Source organism: Stegostoma tigrinum, chromosome 7 (genome assembly GCF_030684315.1).
Source record: "Stegostoma tigrinum isolate sSteTig4 chromosome 7, sSteTig4.hap1, whole genome shotgun sequence".
Lineage (NCBI taxonomy): Eukaryota > Metazoa > Chordata > Chondrichthyes > Orectolobiformes > Stegostomatidae > Stegostoma > Stegostoma tigrinum.
The window spans coordinates 32,496,568-32,516,795 of record NC_081360.1 but is presented as its reverse complement, the minus strand read 5'-3'; the positions used below and the strand labels follow the sequence as shown (position 1 = coordinate 32,516,795).

The 20,228-nt window shown below is 38.5% G+C and overlaps 1 protein-coding gene across 7 annotated transcripts in view; it reads right to left on the bottom strand.

The window, feature by feature from the left end:
• Window positions 1-20,228, bottom strand: part of hecw2b (HECT, C2 and WW domain containing E3 ubiquitin protein ligase 2b) — a 297,098-nt gene that overhangs the window by 58,072 nt on the left and 218,798 nt on the right. For 6 of the 7 annotated variants that reach the window (XR_009445933.1, XM_048533661.2, XM_048533665.2 and 3 more), the window contains 6 exons: window positions 19,745-19,828; window positions 13,283-13,392; window positions 11,815-11,935; window positions 10,513-10,626; window positions 5,250-5,402; window positions 1,257-1,355 (listed from right to left, as the gene is read on the bottom strand). Coding sequence is in view for 6 of the 7 variants with exons in the window: in XM_048533661.2 (XP_048389618.1) it covers window positions 1,257-1,355; window positions 5,250-5,402; window positions 10,513-10,626; window positions 11,815-11,935; window positions 13,283-13,392; window positions 19,745-19,828 (681 nt within the window). In the remaining variant the exon portion in view is untranslated. Of the gene's footprint in view, window positions 1-1,256; window positions 1,356-5,249; window positions 5,403-7,773; window positions 8,247-10,512; window positions 10,627-11,814; window positions 11,936-13,282; window positions 13,393-19,744; window positions 19,829-20,228 lie in introns of those variants that run through there. The other variant, XM_059647154.1, reaches the window with a different exon arrangement.

Sequence of the window (20,228 nt, the reverse complement as noted above, 5' to 3'; positions counted from 1 at the left end):
GATACTCCTAGGTGAGTCAATGTGTCTAAATAGGACTGAAGCTAAAGGAAAACTAAGAATTATCAATTGTGTGTTATAAATATAAAAATTTGAAAGAATTATTAGTTGAAAGTAGGTCAACATTCACAAAGTGGGTGTTCCCCTCCCAGTCTAGAGGGCTAATCTAAGAGAAGACGTGCAATGGTAGTGACAGGCAGAATTAGCCTGGTTTTAAATTGGAAGTGCACGAACCAAACGTACAGAGAGCCTTAATCAAAATACTTGGCTATCCCTTCTTAATGGTGCTTCCAGGGCCTTTACAAATGCTATCATCAAAATGCAAGCAGAAATGGGTTCAACTTAGTTAAAAAAGATACAGGGACACTGAAAAGCCCCAGATGCGTCATCAGTAGATGAATGGTGTAATTTTGGCCCTATGGTTGTCAAAATGATTGTCATACTTGTTAAAGAATCACTCAAAAATTAGACTGTATTCTTTGCTGAATGTGATCTAAATAATCTTATCTTTCTTTTGAAGAAGCATGAATAGAGGCTGAATTTGAACTCTCAGTGTGATGTAAATGCAATGAAGATTTAAGTAATGAAATTGGCAGTGAAAATCAAATCATAATAACAAAGTAGGCAATGGGATAAAAGAACACTATTTAAAGCATCCCAGATTGTACGATTCCAGTAATTAACTTGCTTGACTGACAAACTTATTAAACATAATTACTGGTTTTAAAACAGAGTGGTCGAGTGAGGGGGTAAGGATGAAACACAGCAGGAACAGTGAGTGAAATCACAGAAGATGGAGTGAGAAATGCCAGATTCTGGTCTGTTGAGAATCAACTTTTCTTACTTCTCTATGGTCCAAGACAGTATTCCTGCAGCTCATTGAGAAACATTAAGAAGTGCAAAATAATTTCTAACTCTCCAAGTTTAAGTCACTACCTAACTGATGCACTTTGAATCAGTATTATTGTTACTAAAATGTTCCTCATTTTGTCTGAAAGGAGGATATGTGCATTGAAAAAAATCTGTGCCAGTAGTAATCAAAGCATTCCTGGTTCTAAGACAAACATGTTATTCTGAAAAAAAATCAAATCTTGCAAAAAGAATGTTTAAAAGCATCTTTATGACTTGATGAGTATTTGAGACGCATTAAGTGTAGACAATACACAAGTCAATGAAAGTTACATTTTGACACTGTAGCAGTTTCACATTTCAGTGTAATATGTCAAATAACTTTCCCTTCTTGTAACATAAACACTTACATTCTAAGCAGTCCCTTGTAAAATGGCCTTGTGAAGAAGGCATCAAGCAGATACTGGTGGATAAGAGCAAGACCAAGGATTCGACCACTGAATCTGAACCTAAAATGGAAGCAGTTACAAAGTTTAAGTCGCTTTTGAATAGTAGCAATTTATCTGCGATCAGAGAATTTTGTTTTATTGAAGTATCCACGTCATGTCTGAGACTCTTTATTCATACTTTAGCAATACTTAGACTGCTGCAATGGCAGCACAATAAAACACCTGAAATAACAAAGTGCGGAGCTGGATGAACACAGCAGGCCAAGCAGCATCTTAGGAGCACAAAGGTGACGTTTCGGGCCTAGACCCTTCCCCAGCTCCACACTTTGTTATCTCAGATTCTCCAGCATCTGCAGTTCCTGTTATCTCTGATACGAAGAAAACACTTGCATTTGTTTCGTAGCTACCATTTTGGTTGCCTAGATTCTAAACTCTGAAATTTCCTGAATAAATATTTGATATCTTACTCTTCCTTTAAGGTACTACATACAATATTGAAATTGATCAGTTTTTGTATTAATGTAAACTAAAATCTTTGTTAAAATATTTTGAAAAGTATTGTCATGGCAATTTCAACTTTGATTTTACTTATTAAGTTTATTGTTCAATTACAATAAGCAGAAATGTTAAACTCAAAGTTTTGGATTAAAATGATTGACTGAAGATCAAGTAACATAAAACAATACACGTCTTAAGTAAGCTGTGAACTATGAGCAACCCCACTTTCAATCCCTATGTAACAGTAGCTTCACAGATAAAAACAGTGCCTCTGAAAAATACATGATCACGTCCCTTGTGAGCATGATAGTGAGTTTCATGAAGATGCTGTTAGAATTTGGCAATGTTTCTATTGATGGAAAAAAAAATTAAGAACAGCAAGTTTCTAACAGGCATCATGAAATACATTAAATGCTGCCGGTAATCTTGATGATGATGCTCACCGCAGAGACAACATGTTCTTATGATCTTATGAGATTATAGATAACAGCAAATTCCAGGTAGCAAATATATGGGCTCAGTATCCCCCACTATAAACAATGAAGCAGCTTCTTGCATTTAGATACTTGGACCATGAATCCAAATCAAGTAAATCAAAGTGATAGCAAATTGGGCTTCGGATGCCTACAGCTAAGAATAGCAACCAGGACAAGTTACCAACAGACTAATGCCACCATAGCAAAAATAATGGACTGAGTCAGTTTCTGCAAGAGAGAAAGGTTATTATTTGGAATCAAGGAAGCCTGTTAGTTGAAGGCTGATGGCATGATTTTTAAATTTAATTCTAGACATATTGGTCATTGCTGACAAAAGAGGGATTTGTTGCTCATCACTAGCTGCCCTGGTGGCTCAGCCATTTCAATGGAGAGGTAAAAGTCACCATTGTGTTACGTTACTGGGATCACAAATATAGTTAGTAAAACACTTCTGCCTCTCTTGGAACATCATTTCAGAGCATTAATCTTTCAAACATGTAGTATTCTGGTGCCATCCAGTGGCCACTGATAATGTTTCTATTCTTCAAGCGCTGCAGTTGCATGTTTTTAGACGAGTGCAACTGAACAGTGCTGAGTTAAATCTGAGAAAAGGGTGCCCCTGCCACATAAGCTTACAAGCATTTGCAGAAACCCAATCAATGTTCACAATGCTTATGAATGTTTTGGTATTACTGGACACTGAAATCACTTTATTGCTTTAAAATATTTAAAGGCGTATCATAGAAATAGTTGAACATTATATACATGTAATATACATATCAGCATTTAAACTTCACTTAACCAATGGTCCTAATCACATTTATTCACTCTGTTCCTCACCAATCTGTCTAATCTATATTGATGGATATTGAGATAGTTACTGCCTTAGATTAGACTTGAAAATGAATTCCTTCACCTGACAATGTTTCATAGAATCCCTACAGTGTGGAAACAGGCCCTTTGGCCCAGCAAGTCCACACCAACTGACAGAACATCCCATCCAGGCCCATTCCCCTACATTTCCCATGTCTAACGCACCTAATCTAAACATCCGTGGGCACTATGGGCAATTTAGAATGGCCAATCCACCTAGCCTGCACATCTTTGGACTATGGGAGGAAACCGGAGCACCTGGAGGAAACCCACACAGACACCGGGAGAATGTGTAAACTCCACACAGACAGTCGCCCACGGCTGGAATTAAACCCAGGTCCCTGGCGCTGTGAAGTAGCAGTGCTAACCACTGAACCACTGTGCCACCCTAATGAAGTATCCCTTGCACTCAAATCCAAATACTTTAGTTTAAAAGAAAATACATTGAAAAACACAAAGGGTTTAAAAACAAGTTGGAGATGTGGTCATTTTCACAAGGAAAGAGCCTTCCATTTCGTTGGTGCTAACTCTAAATTGGGACAGCATCTCCTTCATTGACCTACATCAGCAGCTCCTGCATCTGATCCTCTTGTTGGCCCTCCACTCTTGGAAACCCACCAGCCATTCTTAATCTTAATGGTCATGGTGGCAGGTCTGCCACCTTCATCCCCTGAGTCTTAACCTGGAATTTGGGCCAGCATCAAGATCAGGACTCTGGAACAAAAATCTAGATCACTGACTCCAAAAGGGAGATCTAATTTTTGAGTCTAACCTCAGAAAGATCCATTTTATGACCCTCACCTCTCTAAAATCGAACATGTTTATTGTCCAGAAAGGAGGTTATTTGTATTATTGCACCGTGCTGGTTCATTGAAAGAAACGTATTTCGTTAAATCCCATGGCCCAACCCTCTGAAAATGTGTCCATTCACTTCGTCTTCAAAAGCTATAATGGATTCTATGTTAAAATAGAATCCTGCCAAACCATCAAAATGTTCTTTTTTAAGGATAGATTTCAATCTTCTAGTGTTGAATCTTATTGCAGCACGTCATCGGGTACATTGTTATCAAGAGGTATATTAAGTAAGGTAGGTGGCTAGTCCACTACCTTCCCAAACACCCCTGGGCCCAGTCGCCATAACATAACCAGTAGGTAGAGTACGCGCTGGACTACCCTCTATGAGGCCTATAAAGGCTCTTAAGTGGCCAATTATTGTTCACTTCGGCCCTCAATCCACCGCTGTTGCCAATACGTCCGGCACTGGCAGGCAGCAAAGGTAAGAAGGCTTTTTCTAAAAACGCAATTGCTTAAAAAATAGGAGAGAGGAGTACATCACTCAGGGGCAGGGATGAATGCAATGTCTGCATTTTGGAGACCCCTAAATTCGTGCTGCCCTTTGTGCCTCCTGACTGGCCTTCAAAACCTGTTCCCTTCACCAGACTTCTCAACACTTCCCCACTGAAAAAGTGCAAAGATAAGATAAATTGCAAAGGTCTCTTCCCTAGGGTTAGGGGAGCCCAAAACTAGAGGGTATAGTTTTAAGATGAGCGGGGAAAGATTGAGGGGCAATCTTTTTACACAGAGGGTGGTTCCTACGTGGAATGAACTGCCAGAGGAAGTGATAGCTGCAGGCACAGCTACAACACTTAAAAGACATTTGGACAGGTACATGAATAGGAAAGGTTTATGGGCAAAATGCAGGCAAATGGTTCTCGCATGGACAATTTGGACCAAAGGGTCTGTTCTCTTGCTGTACGAAGCAGCATGTCAAAATATAGGGGAATGACTTTCTAATTAAAGACCGCAGACAAGTCATGGAGCAGGCCAGTCACCAGACCTTGAAAAGACAACCAATGAGGTTCAATTTCATTGAAAATTTTTAATCCACTGCCACTGGTCATCTCTAGAGTGTTTCAGATGAAAGTGCATTGAACATTTAAATTAATCAATTCGTATTTCATTATATCTGCGGATTTAGCTCCTCCAAAGTGTTATTACCTTTTTTTAGGTTCAGCATTTTTGTGTTACACCAACGAAATGTTTTGGAGTCCATATTTAAGTTGAAAAATTACTCATAAATCCTGAAAACAGTAAGAGAACTGCTTACCATTCATGGTGATTGTCTACAAACGCAGACATAGGGCTGATTTGCACTGTATAAGTGTCATTAGCAGAGTATTCAAACAAGCCATAATATGGATTGAAGAGTTCTCTAGACACCAGGAAAAAGAACTCCCGAGAAGGGCCACTGTAATCCAATCTAAAAGAAGAAATACGATTCACCGTTTCATTACTTAGTGACACAAATAATTGAAGTAATTGCTTTCATAAAATAAGACGCTTTCCTTTTGTTTTCCATCATTGGGAATGTAAATCAGCAGTTTCTTATTTCTTGTCAATCACTCTGTAATAAGGTATTCAATTATTATAAACCAAAAGGTAGCACACATAGAACACCAAACCTCCTTTATTCCAAATAATTTAATTACACATTAGAATGTTAAGGCCTTTGGGCTGAATTTAATTCTGGACATTCAATAATGTTGAAATAAGCAATGTAATGCTAATTGAGGTGATCTGAATGAATACTATGTTCCAAACAGATGAGTGAAAAATGACTGAGCAAGTGTACTTATAATAAACAGTCAATAAAGGGGTGGAAAGAATGAAAAGGAAATGTATTACTGCAAATACTTAATTGCACTGAATACCAATGACATGCCATGTTCATGGAAACAAAAACCTTTAATCCATCAGAAGTCACATGCCAATAAAATTATATTTAAAGCTTCTTATTTAACTGACTGCTGTACTTCCAGAAAACCCTGTAGACAGATACGATATTTTTAGGATGATGTACAACAGACTTAAGAATGCCAGTAATTTGCTTTTTAATTCTTTCTGTTCTAATTATCCATCATGCCACAGTATGTACTGAGGATGTGGTGGATAATCTCACCAAAATGAACAATTAACTTCTGAGAAAATGAGACACTACTGGCTGGATTTTTTTTCATGAAGAGATGTGAAAGACAAGACAAGAAATCTTTTGCTTCAATGGATTTGTCTTCTTGGAAATGATTTTTATCCATTACGTTATTGCACCAAGGAACTGTAGGCAGGATGGACTCAGAAACAGTTTACAGGGGTGCCAGCGGAAATATCTAAGTGCCCCTGCCGGCTGGCTGGAGAGCCCAGCAGAGTCCTCTGGGGCTTCCAACTTATTCCATAAAAGGCTGTTGGACCTCAAGCCCTCCAGCCACTTCTTGCACCCCTCCTATGACCTGCCGAAGCTCTCTGACATCGCTTTTTGCACACTCATATTCTCCAAGCCCAATCATGCAATCCCACGTCCCCTCTGAATCCTCTTTGAAATACATAATAAAAATAAGTAAACTTCTAATAATCCAATCTCATTCAAACACTCCAGACTGTAACAAACAAAAGTCTTAGAAGAAATGTAAAAATTAAAATCTCCCAAGTGGTCACTCTGTTATAAAAACAAACATTTGCTTACTGAGTACATCAAAAACTAAAGGCAAGCTTTTGAAACTCTATCAAGAATTCATCACAGTTTCAGTTAGAATATCGATTTGCAATTCAGAAGCAACGAAACCTGCTGAAATTGCAAAAACAGAGGATTAAACTTTTAAACTGCAACCAATGGCCTGTCAATTGACACATTTCACAAGCGGGCGAGAAATTTTAATTTCTAACTGACAGCTTCTGACAGTTTTTTTAAAAATATATTTTAAAGCATGTTTAGATCTTTTTTTGATTATTACAATTATCCAAAGCACAGTAATAAAAATACATCCAACCTATAATCCTACAATTGAACCACTGAAACTTGAAGAAAAGTACTTTTTGTGTGCTTCAAAGACTGTAAATGAAATATTTCCAGGAATAGACGACATGTTTTTTGTTTCCTTACTTGGAACTGGATTCCCCATTGTTCATGCCCCATTTAAGAACCATGAATCACATCCACTTACTAAAGGGACCTGGCTCCATTAAAATTGAGAAGGGTTTTTAGCCTGCCACCCTCACAATGGGCAGGCATGTCACATGCTGACTAACTGCACATACCCTTATTAAGTACTAGTGAAAATTGCCAGAGATGGGATGCATGTAGAAATCCCGGAATCAGGACCTGCCCATCACATAAAAGGCTCCAAGTCATCCTCCAAGCCCAATCATGAGGGATCATTTGGTACTATTTATAACTTATCATATCACTAAAAGATTACTTATACTTGACTATGTCAGCACTATGTTTTTCATACATGAATAATGGTTTACAAGTGGATAACTTTTCCCTGTTACATGGATTTCAATGCTGAGTGCATCAGCACCAGTACAGCATGGCCTGTTCTCGAGTAGAGTTACCCCCACAGCAACTTATGAATTTCCAGGTTTAACTGTGTATTTGTAAACTCTGGAAGTTGTTGTTGAATTGCGTCCACAATAGTGGAGACAGGCCATTAGCCTCATTGTATTTCTCACAAGAAATACAACACACTATAATTTGTGGAAATTAAAGCTAAATTTAAATGCCAGCGTGCTGTTAGATACATTAGTTATTCAACAGCAGAACCCACAACTAAAGATGTGCAATGTCATTTCTTGTGTGTTTCTTAATGCAGTCCACCTGAGTTTATCAAATTCATAGCTCCCAAGCAAGTATCCCTCCCAAGCAAAATAGATATCAGCTTTACCTTGGTAGTAAAGAAAAGAAATATTGATTTGTTTTCTTCTGAATGACATGAACTATGGTTCCATAGAACTATTAACTGCTCAGTTTGACAAATATTGAATTAAAACCACTCTAGATATTTTGGAATCTACAGATGCCCATACAATAGGAAGAGACAATCTTGCTATTCACTCTCAAACAGTTACAAATCTATTCAGAATGTTCTCACATCATTATTTTTTAACACTGGCTAAGGTGCTACTCCAACATTTTCTGCTTTTCTTTTAGACTGCCAGCAAGCATGGATTCTTTGCATCAATGTCACTTCCTCTAATGTCCCCTCCTTCTCCTCAGAGGTTTGTGACTATCCTCAACTGGAAGCAACGGCTCTTTGTTCTTGTGCATGACCTGTGTGGGCAATCAAGTTGATTAAACGGTTGTGCACTTCCAAACACGCGCATTCAAAATCAACTGGTTTGAGATTTGTATGGTTTATGAAGGAGGAGAACTATCTATTGTGTTCAACAAAGACTCCCTTGTGCTCAGCCATGAGGCAGCCCGTTGGAGTTTGTATTTCTCCTCATGTCTGCAAGGGTTTCCTCCAGGTGCTCCAGTTTCCTCCCACAATCCAAAGATGAGCAGGTTAGGTGGATTGGCCAAATTAAATTGCACCATAGTGTACAGGGTATTTGGGTTAACTATAGAAAAAATGTGGGATTATGGGGGTAGAGTGTGTTTATCTTCAGAGGGTCGGTGCACACTTGATAGGCTGAATGGCCTCCATCTGCACTGTAGGGATTCTATAGTTTGCGTATTCATGACTGAAGGTGTTTATTCCGCAACAGAAGAAAGTCTCTTTTTGTATAATCTACTCAATTTGGGTTTTGCTTAAGTGTTTCCATTTCTAATTAACTTTCAATGTAAATACAATTGAAGTAGTAATTGCATTCCATTAAAAGTTGTAGATATTGCTGTTTAAAAAAAAACAAAATTCTGGTCATCAATTATTAATGAAGAAGGAATTTGTACAGATCCAATTAATCCTTGGCTGTTCAGTTTGAGGTCACCAGTTTCCATCAGTCCAATAAAATGAGAATAATTCTTTAATCTTCAACCAGCTTGGAACTTTGTCACAAAACAGTGAAAAGGAAGTCGAGATTGAATTTGTAGATAGTTTTAAGAGGTGCATATACAGTATTATTTAGCATCAAAATGGTCTCAGATAGAACATATTATTGCTACAAGACAGTTTTGCAGCTTGTTCAGCATGGGTTTCCTCATCAATATGTTGATACTCCAAAAAGGAGGGAAGCACCAATTAACCTGGTCCAAGTGGAGCAAATAGGCAACATACCATTGGGAACAGTAACCATAAAATAATACAGTTCAGTCTAAAAAGACTGTGCTTAATAAAAGAAGTGAAGACAGAGGATAAGAAAAATTAAAGCAAGGTGAAAAACAGTTTGATCCAGAACAAATATAAAGGAAAACAGCAAATACAATATGAACCACAAGTGAAAGATCATTTAAACAGAAAATAGCAAAGGTACCGAAGAAGTACTGTACAGTAAGAAAAACAATTGAGTTTTTATGAATGAATCAGACAATTAAACTAAGTCCAGGGTAAAATAAATCTCATATACTATACTTTGTCAACATAAAATTTTCCGTTGTGTTGGACTGTATGAGAACAATTTGTTCTTGTTTATAGTGTTTGAAATCAACAATTTGCATTGTACCACATATTGGTGCTGGGTAAAAGAACCTTTGGTGTGTGCGTACTTGATTGCTGTTACCCCGTTATGTAAAAACCATACATACAATGGGTAGAACTGGTTATGGGTTAGGGAGAAGTTTTTAATTCAATGTCCGTCTCATTTCTACAGCATTTAACATGGTTGGGATTATACGGCTGGACTTTTACACCTTCTTCAGCATGCCCCACAAGTAAATTTGCATGCCACAGAAATGATGCTGTGACTATTGTCTGTCACCAGGTGTTGCCAAGCTGAATGGGGCAGATGGAGAGTTCCCCAATGCCAAAACAAACTTGCCCTTGCAACCCCGCCCCATGTCTCTGTGGGAGACTGCTATACAAGTCCTGGTGAAACCCGAGATTTACCAGGCCCAGGACCAGGACCAATCCAAATGCATGATATCTCTACTTTGGGTGTTCGTCTGGTCCTAGCAGTGACTAATGCTCTCAGTGTGCTGCTGGCACTAGAAAGTTATGGTTATTTAATTAGACAGCAAGTCTCAGAACTGGGACCTCCCCACCCTGCCAATGGGGACAGAGGTTCTTCTTCAAGTTAATTAACGGTGCAACGTCTAGAAGGGCACAGGCAGCAAAAACATGGAATATCACCAGCTGCAAGCTCCTCTCCAAGCCACACACCATCCTGACTTGGAAATACATGTGCTCGTCTTTCACAGTCACTGGGCCTAAAAGCAGAAGAAGATGGCTTACCATCACCTTCTTGAGAGCAATTAGGGATGGGCAATAAATGCTGGCCCAAGCAGCAACAGCCACTTTCTATGAAAGAATTTTATTTTTAAATATTACTGTGTGACCCAGCCAATTAGACCTGGCTCACCTCTGACATTACAGCCAGAATACTGACACTGCATAATTTTCTACCATACAGACGCTTTACTAATTTATTCATGTACTCACCCTTCCTCCCCAACAAATGTAACATAAAGCTTATTTCTTTGGAGATCTTTCCTGGAACAGCCCATAATCTGATTGAACGCATCTTCAAGCAAGTGATCTCTTCTGATTATCAACCTGAATTGCACAGAATTATCAAAATCACCAGTTTGATTCTGAGCAAGAACAAAACCAGCACAAAACAAATATATTTAAATTTCAAGTAAGGATGTTGCATGTCCTGTGGCAGCCTGCTTTCCCAGAGCTAAGAGTGTTGCAGCAAACAAAAACTGCATCGCAGGTTCATTACTGCAGGGCTCAACATTGTTCATTTCTGTTCTCCCCTTAGCAATCAGCTGGCTTGAACCCAGTCATTTACAAGAGAGGGGTTTGGAGAAAAATCTGAATGACTAACACCTTAGGCCACACTTCCAGTTATCCTAAAGTCTAATATCAGAGTATAATCATGGCAGCAAATCACCGAACCACCTCTCAGCAAAGTATAATCAACAAATGAAGATTACAAAATGCATCAGAATGACTGCATCCCTGACTTAAAACAATAATGTGTTTTATATTAATCACACTGTAAACATTTATTAGCTAAAATGTCTGTTTCCTTCAAGCATCATATAACAACAACTACTTATATTTATATGGCATTGTTAATATAATGAAACATCCCAAGACACTTCACAAAATGCATATAAAACAAAGGACAATGTCAATGATAATGGGAACTGCAGATGCTGGAGAATCCAAGATAACAAAGTGTGGAGCTGGATGAACACAGCAGGCCAAGCAGCATCTCAGGAGCACAAAAGCTGACGTTTCAGGCCTAGACCCAGTTACCAAAGCAGACATTTGGTCAGATGTACAAAAGCTTGGTCAATGAGGTAGACTTTAAAGAGGTGCCTTAAAAAGGAGAAGATTTTCTTTAAATGGAGGAGAGTTGCAGGGAGAGCATTCGAGAGCTTGGGATCTAAGCATCAGAAGGCAGAAACACCAACGGTGGAGTAATTACAATGAGGCATGCATAAAAAGAATGCAGACATCTCAGAAGTTTGTACCCAGGGGAGATCACGAGATAAGGCAGGGAGAAGCCATGAAAGGATTTCAAAACAATGACGAGAATTTTAAATTCAACATGTTGCGACCGGTAGTCAATGTGAGTCACAAGAACAATGGTGCACGAGGGGCATCATTGACAGTTACATCTTATGAGCACAGAAGGAAACATCTACTAAGTTACATACGTTTATGAATAGACCTAAAAATACAAACATCAATCCAATTATTTCTCAGCATTCCCAATTAATGACTCACTTTAACTTTCCTGGTCCTTGTCCATAACCCTTTGTTTCCAGCTTCCTGTAGAAGTTTCTGAGTTTAGCTTCAAAGTCCCTCTTATATGGAGCCGGAGCCCGAGCATTGGCACGTTGGGTTCCTGCAAACAGCAATATGTAAAATTTGGCAAAGAAACCTTTTTCTCTGCAAACAAACAAAAGTGATTTTATCATAATATGTACCATTATTAATGTGCAGAGGTAAGTTCGACAACAAATATAAAGACTTCCCATTGCATTTTCTATCCACTTGTAACACCCTAATTGATTATTTCTAATTCATTTAAATTGGCTTCTTGTCAAGATTCAACCTCAAAATATCAACCTATCTTCCATGGTTAGATCATGAGAAAAATCATGTACATTTCCAACATTCTCTATTATAGTTGGGATTTTTCAAATGTGTCACCTGTGCTGAATAAGAGTACAAGAGAATGTTCCATAACAAAGAAAGAATTTAGTCTTTTCTAACCCAACAACCGATCAAGGCATAGATGACTCAATTCATCTATAAATTGTTTTTGTTAAAAGAGACATACAGAGGACAGGCCGTAGATCAAAGAAGATTATAAATAGTTTTGATTAATTTTAATCATATTTCCCACTGTGTACAGAATTGATTCCACAGCTACTGCTTAAATGTCATACTTGAAGATAAATTTTACGTTTCTTTGCAGGAACAGATCTCACACACTAAAAAAACCTATGCAACGCAATTAAATTTATTTCCCAGATGAGAAAGATTGAGATACTTCATTCAAAATAAAATGCAAATGGCAAAAGCAACCCTAATAAGGCCTACCCAAAAGCTCTTGTAGAACAGCACAGTCTTAAAATTCTCAATTTATTTTCACCTCAAGTTTGAAACACTGCAGTTGATCAAAGACAATCTTTAATTAACAATATAAACCTGCTCTTATGTAGCTGGCAAGTGGGAGACCTTCATTTTATTCATAACACACAGAAATATCATTACGAGGACAGTTCTCACATTTCAGTTAATCTTCTAATCCTCCTCAAGTTGTTTGCAATATTATCAGATTCCATCCATCCTCCTATTTAATTAACTTTGGAAAAATACCAGTGTTAATGTCATGAGCACAGGTAATAAATATATAGAGCTCAATGACTCTTGACAAATTAAGATTCCTTACTTTCTTGGATTGCAATTTTTCCATCTCTTGGAATTTTCCCTCCAAATCCTTTATATCTCTCTTCTTTTATCTGATTGCTTTTCTTTTTGATTTTTTTACACTTTATTACTTTAGAATTTACATAACAAATATGGCTTAAATACAAATAAGCAAGTAATAAGCATGGGTGAAATACATTTTAAAAGATCATCAGTGCTCTTACAAAATACCAACATGGGAATATTGATCTTGTTTTTACATTCTATTACAGTTTCTCATTCTAATCATTAGATGGTCAGATGATGTGTCATTTACCTGGGGAGTTCTGAGGTGATGATACAGGGGAGCCACGTGGAGACTGGCAATAACTAGGATGAAGTAAGGCATGGGGTGGTACATAGGACATAATTTCGTCTTCAAACAAACTGTCCACGACAGAAACCAAAACATAAATAATTATTTTTAAAATGTCAACTTCTTTCACATTATTTACATTACTATCGTACTATTTCACAAAGTTAAATTTTCAGCCTCACTACATTTGGTTGGCATATGTCACTACATTCCTATTTTAAGCTTGATACTATAGTTGATATTAATTTACATATCAGACAAAAGATCATATGGCATTATTCAGAGAAGGTTAGGGGAGATTTAGGAATAAGTTTGGACAAACAATCAATATCATCAAGAAATTGTTTGATATGCTTATCATTGCTATTTGCGGGGTCTTACTATGCACAGATTATTTGCTACATTATGTCAGCAACCACAATTCTAATGACAGCTAACTGGCAATGACAAACTAAGGTTATGCAAGAGTCTATGCAGTTTTTTTTACATATTTTTTAAAAAGTTATTTGCTAATATCTTCATTTTTAATGTGACAACTATAGATAGCACTGGGGATAATGTTCATGAGCAAGGAATTTAAAACTTAAGACAGTCATCTTTATATTGACTCATAAAAAGGATATAAACAGAATGTGAGATATAAAATTTTACTGAAACAGGACTATCTTATGTCTAAGAGAACTAAGGCAAATGGAGTATTTGTTTAATTCCCTACCTTTACTAGCCTGATGACTGGGCTCTCTTCAATTAATATTGATCTTGATACTATTGATTTGCTTCACATACTTCATGTGCAGTGTAACCTGTATGTCTCACTCTGTCCAAGCACCCTACAATCTGTATGTCATTACTTATTATGAACTGCCTGTACTCCTCACAAAAAAAGCTTTTCACTGTCCTCATTACTGTACTCATTTTATTTCTGATAAAATACACTAATATGACAAATAATTATTTCATTTATATAATTGGTAATTGCCACTGTGTACTGTGAATGAACAAAACTGAACTACAAATCAAGGTCTATGTGTCAGATATTATTTATCATTCACATTGCCAGATCACACTGATGCAAATTTAAAAAGTTACTAGTTTCATTTTTTTCGCTGTAAAAAGAAAACAACACTTGTTTAATTGGTAGAATTTTAAGAATTAAAAGCAGTGATTAGTAAATATACAGTTCCTGTTCACTCTCCTTACCAATAATGGTATTTGACACAGAACTTACTTTGTTGGAACTTTAAGTGGGGAGGTGCATACCTGTGGAATGCTCCAAATGCACAAACATCTCTTGTCTTCTTAAATAACTGTCCTAATTCTGCTTAAAAATAAATATTTCAACAAGCTGTGCCAATGCGTGAAAAAACGTCTTGAGTTATTATGGATTTTTCCTTTTACAGTCATAGAGCCATAAAGCACAGAAACAGATCCTTCGGTCCAACTCATCCATACTGACGAGGTTTCCTAAACTGAGGTGGTCCCATTTACCTGCATTTGGTCCATATCCCTCGAAATATTTCCTACCCAGGTTGTAATTGTATTTGCCTCTACCATTTCTTCTGGCAGCTTATTCCATACATGCACTCTGTGTGAAAAAGTTGCACCTTAGGTCCATTTTAAATCTTTCCCCATCACCTTAAACCTATGCACTATAGTTTTGGACTCTCTTAGCCTGGGGAGAAAGACCTTAGCTATTCATCTTATCCATGTCCCCCATAATTTTATAAACGTCTGTAAAATCACCCCTCAGCCTTCTACTCTCCAAGGAGGAAGGTCCCAGCCTGTCCAGGCTCTCCTTATAACTCAAACCCCACAGTCTCAGTAATGTCTTTGTAATTTTTTCTTGCATCCTTTCCAATTTAATAACATCCATCCTATAGTAGGGCGACCAGAACTGTACACACTACGCTAAATACGGCCTTACCAATGTCTTGTACAGCTGTAACATGATGGCCCGAACCTGTACTCAATACTCGTGACAAAAGAAGGCAAGCCTGCCAAATGCCTTCGTCACCATCCTTTCTACCTAAGACTCCATGTTCAAGGAACTATATACTTGCACCCCCTAGGTCTCTCAATTCGACAACACTCCCCTGGCCCCAACCATTAATTATATAAGCACTGCCTTGGCTTGTCTTACCAAATTGTAACACCTCGTATTTATCTAAATTAAACTCCATCTGCCATTCCTCAGCCCACTGGCCCAGTTGATCAAGATCCCATGATGCTCTCAAATAACGTTCTTCATTGTCTATTATACCATCATTCCTAAACTTAATAAGCATACTTCCTATATTTCATCCAAATCATTTATATAAATGGCAATTAACAGTGGGTCCGGTACCAATCCTTGTTGTGTACTCACTGGTCACAATTCTCCAGTCTGAACAACAGCCCCCTGCCACCATCCTGTCTCCTACCTACAAGCCAAATTTGTATCCAATTGGCTAGCTCTTCCTGAATCCCATGTAATTAAATTTCACTGACCATTTTACCATGTGGAACATTGCCAAAGGCCTTGTTAAAGTATACGTAGACGACGTCTCTTGCTCTGCCTTCATCACCTCTTGGTCACTCTTCAAAAGTCAATCGATTTTGTAAGACACAATTTCTCATGTACAAAACCATGTTAAGACCATAAGATCATAGGAGTGGAAGTAAGGCCATTCAGCCCATCAAGTTGACTACCCCAATCAGTCCTTGCCTTTCCAAAGGCGAGGGTGTCACAGTAGCTCAGTGGTTCGCACTGTTGCCTCACAGCACCAGGGACCCAGGTTTGATTCCACCCTCGGGTGACTGTATGGAGTTTGTATGTTCTCCCTGTGTCTGTGTGGGTTTCCTCCAGGTGCTCCGGTTTCCTCCCGCAGTCCAAAAATGTGCAGGCTAGATGGATTGGCTGTGCTAAATTGCCCATAGTGCCCAGGGATGTTTAGGTTAGGTGGGTTAGACATGGGAAATTAGGGGAGTGGGTCTGGGGTCAGATGGTCTTCAGAGGGGAGGTGTGGACTTGTTGGGCTGAATGGCCTGCTTCCTCACTGTAGGGATTCTATGATCAAATGCATGTGGATCCTGTCTCTCAGAATCCCCTCCAATAACTTATCCACCACTGATGTCAGGCTCACTGATCTGTAGTTCCCTAGCTTTTCCTTGCAGTCTTTCTTAAATAATGGCACAACATTAACTACCCTCCAGTCTTCTGGCACTTCAACCATGGCTGTTGATGACACAAGTATCTCTGCTAGGGGCCCTGCAATTTTTTCCCTAGGTTCTCACGATGTCCTGGGATGCACTAGATCAGGTCCCAGGAATTTATCTACCTTTATGTATATTAAGGCCTCCAGCACCTCCTCTTCTTTTTTAATGTAGACTCTTACAGTACAAAGTTCAATCAGCATCACCTATTCTCAGTAAACTCTGGAATTGTCCTCGTTTACTCTTAAAGGGGCATGCATTTCTAACATTGGCTCTTTTCTGCATTAAATCTGCCATCATTACTCCTATCCTCAAAACTCCACCTTGACCCCAGTGTCCTTACAAATAAATACTGTTGAATAGTAACAAGGGAGTTAGGAGCAGGAATAGTCTATTTGGCTGTTTGAGTTTGCTCCACCATTCAGTAAGATCATGGCTGATCGTGGTCTGCCTCCCATAACCTTTGACTCTTTTGACTCTCTTGCTGCAAGCAAACCAGATGCTGAGACTCCACGACATTGAGATCAGACCTGGTGATTTCAGCTCTTTGCTTTCTCCAAAGGATTTCTGTGTTCTCATACTGACCATACGCATACACCACTTCCATGGACATTGGCACTCAACATGTGCCAGCTCATGGTGTGGGAGAATATAATGGTACCCTTTCTTTATTCATATTTCCCCTGGGTTGGTTGCAACAGATTAATTTACAAAAGAATCCCCTCCCTTGTGATATCTTTCTCCCAGACGAAGTGGATTTATGCCTTAAAAAGGAGCCGATTTAATCAGGTTTTTTTGAGTTACCAAAAGGGTGAGTTTATTTGCTACTAAACTCCACAAGAAATAAAAATCGAACACATATACACACCAATTAGAAATCTGTGATTAGAAGTGATTCCAAAATGAGAACATGGTTTAAATAAAAACTGGTCTATGAGTTATTTGTGAAGAGTAGACAGTCGAACGTTCTATATATTAAAATGGATGTTATCGGCAGCAGTGACACTGGGAGAAAACAGTTGATTCTGTGAGCCTTGGCTTTGCAGGGTGATTGCAATTCCTTTGCCCGGGGCTTGCTGGCAGCATTCAGAACAAAAACAGTATATGTTCCCTTTCTTTGCCTTCAGTGCAGGAGTTTTTAATGGCTGTCCTCAAAGCTGTGACCTTCACAACATACTCTGGCATACAAGAATAACAGGTCACTAACAGACTTATTTTTAGAATCCCTACAGTGCGGAAACAAGTCATTCGGCCCAACAAGTCGACACCAACTCTCCAAAGAGCATCCCACCCAGACCCATCTTTGTAACCTTGCATTTCCCATGCCTAATCTACACATCCTTGAATACTACGGGTAATTTAGCATGGCCAATCCACTGGATTTGCACATGTTTGGCCTGTGGGAGGAAACCAGAGCACCCGGTGCAAACACACGCAGACACGGGGAGAATATGCAAACTCTGCAGAGACAGTCGCCCCAGGCTGTAATCGAACCCGGGTCCCCGGCACCGTAATGGCAGCATGCCGCCCCATAAACCAGAGTTGAAGGTCACTTCTAATCTGTGTCCCTGTGTATTCCTGAAAGGAGAAAATGGAAAAATACCTCTCACTCAGACTGCTGTTTTCTTTTACCAGCATGTCTAATTTACTCATGGAGAATTACAATTCAGTTTGTGGTGCACTGCTCCCTTTTACATCTATCCCTTTGAAGCCTCCTTGACACCTTGTCAGGTACGACACCTCAGGCTCACCCACCCCAGTCAACCATTGAATAGACATCCAGAGTCATTTTGCCTGCAAGTCCTCTTCTGAAAACCACATTTTAGAATTAAAGTTTAATGTGGTCATTGGTGATCTGTGGTCAGAAAGTGAGTCTTGTTTGAGAAAACATTGTTTACAGTCGACAGGAGTACAACTACACATTCCAGGGTCATAACATTTAAAGATAAGTTACAAGCAACAGTCCGACACAAGGAATATGAAATTGTACAAAAACTATATGTGCTTTACAACCATGAATTCTCACTTCTGAGTAGAAAGTTGCGCATTGACCTCAATCATAGTCAAATGGGTGAAAGTTGTTAACCTACAAGAAGTCAAAGGTGGTAGAAGATTTCATAAGGCTCCATCAACTCACCGTGGAACACCAATGATGACCAGAATCATAGAAGTCAGCTATGTTGGAATAAAGGAAATACTGGGTTTATTTCCTTTCATAGGATGTGGGCATAGTTGGCCATCCCTAATTGTCCTTGAACTGGATACTTTGCTAAATCATTTCAGAGGGCAGTTGAGAGTCAACCATGCTGCTGTGGGTCCAGATTCATATCTGGGTCAGGTAAGGGACAGTATATTTTCTTCTCTGAAGGCCATTAAAGAACCAGACTAGACCACATGGACTCAGAGAACACATACATCGAAAATATTGGTGGCAGGATAGACAACACTAGCTAAAATCATCATCTGGTCTGAAAGACTAGAATATCCAGAGCATTTGAAAATGCAATACTTCAAGAAAGCATGTGTAACTGTTTAACCTGCCTCACTTCCAATTAAAGAATGTCTTACTCACCTACTGTAATACCAGTTCTGTCAAAGTCATTGGTGGTGCGAGGTATGTATGCATGAAACAAGTAACTTATTGCTCAAAACTAAAGGGACAATTTAAAACTTCTTTACAGAATAAATGGGAAAACACAGATCTGATATTATGAAATTAACACTATCTAATTTTATAATTAGCTGTTTGAACCATTAATTTTTTTTATAATACACATTTTGAAAGTCACTGCTCTGCTTAATGTAGTTTGGTCTTTCTCTCAGGCCTTCCTTTGCCGTATATTATCAAAAGCGAAGAAGCAAGCAGTTACATAGCTATAATATCAACTCTGATACAGACTATCCAAGTGTGAACAGAGACAAGTATTTTTCACTCTTTTTCTCAAATCTAACTTGAAATAATTGGATTTTGTTCACTATTTGATTGCAACTCAGATCAGAAATTCAGCCAGCAGGGACTAAGTGATCAAGCTTTCAATCTAGCCATCCCTCAAGCCCTTCTAAATATGCCAGTCTCAATTAAGCTGCAACTTGGTTAGATGGATGAATGTTATTCAATAATCATGTTTTTCGCTAGTCAATACATAGCCCTAGAGAAACAGTTAAACTTTAACGCAATGTACAACATCTCTTTCACGAGGTACATTCAGCAGTCACATGTGATGCACCTACCTTAATAGCATAACAAGATCTGCATCACTGGATAAGCGCCCCAATCCACTAGTTCCCTCACTTCTGATAAACTGGATCTTCTCCCTATGGACGTGGTCAATTAGTTCAATCTTATTCTTTGAAAACTACTGAGCAATATATAACAGTAAGACTTTGAAAAGCCCAAAACAGACAAAGCAAAACTTTGCAATGATCACATCTAGATCTGTCATCATTGTTTGATAAAGACGTTCGACACACTAATGTCATGCAAGTTACTTATTTCAGCATCCTGTGTGCTACCTGTCAACAGGGGCTTTCCAATACTTCCTTTCATTGATGACAATCCTATTTTTGGTAACTAACATCAGGTAGCAAAATTAGCCAATGCAGTCATTCATTTTATGGTACTGATGACAGATCTGTAATGAAATAAAATTGTCTATCCCCTCTGCTGTATTTTTTGCACCAGTGCAGCCCAGCATTTTAACAGCTAGAGTGACTC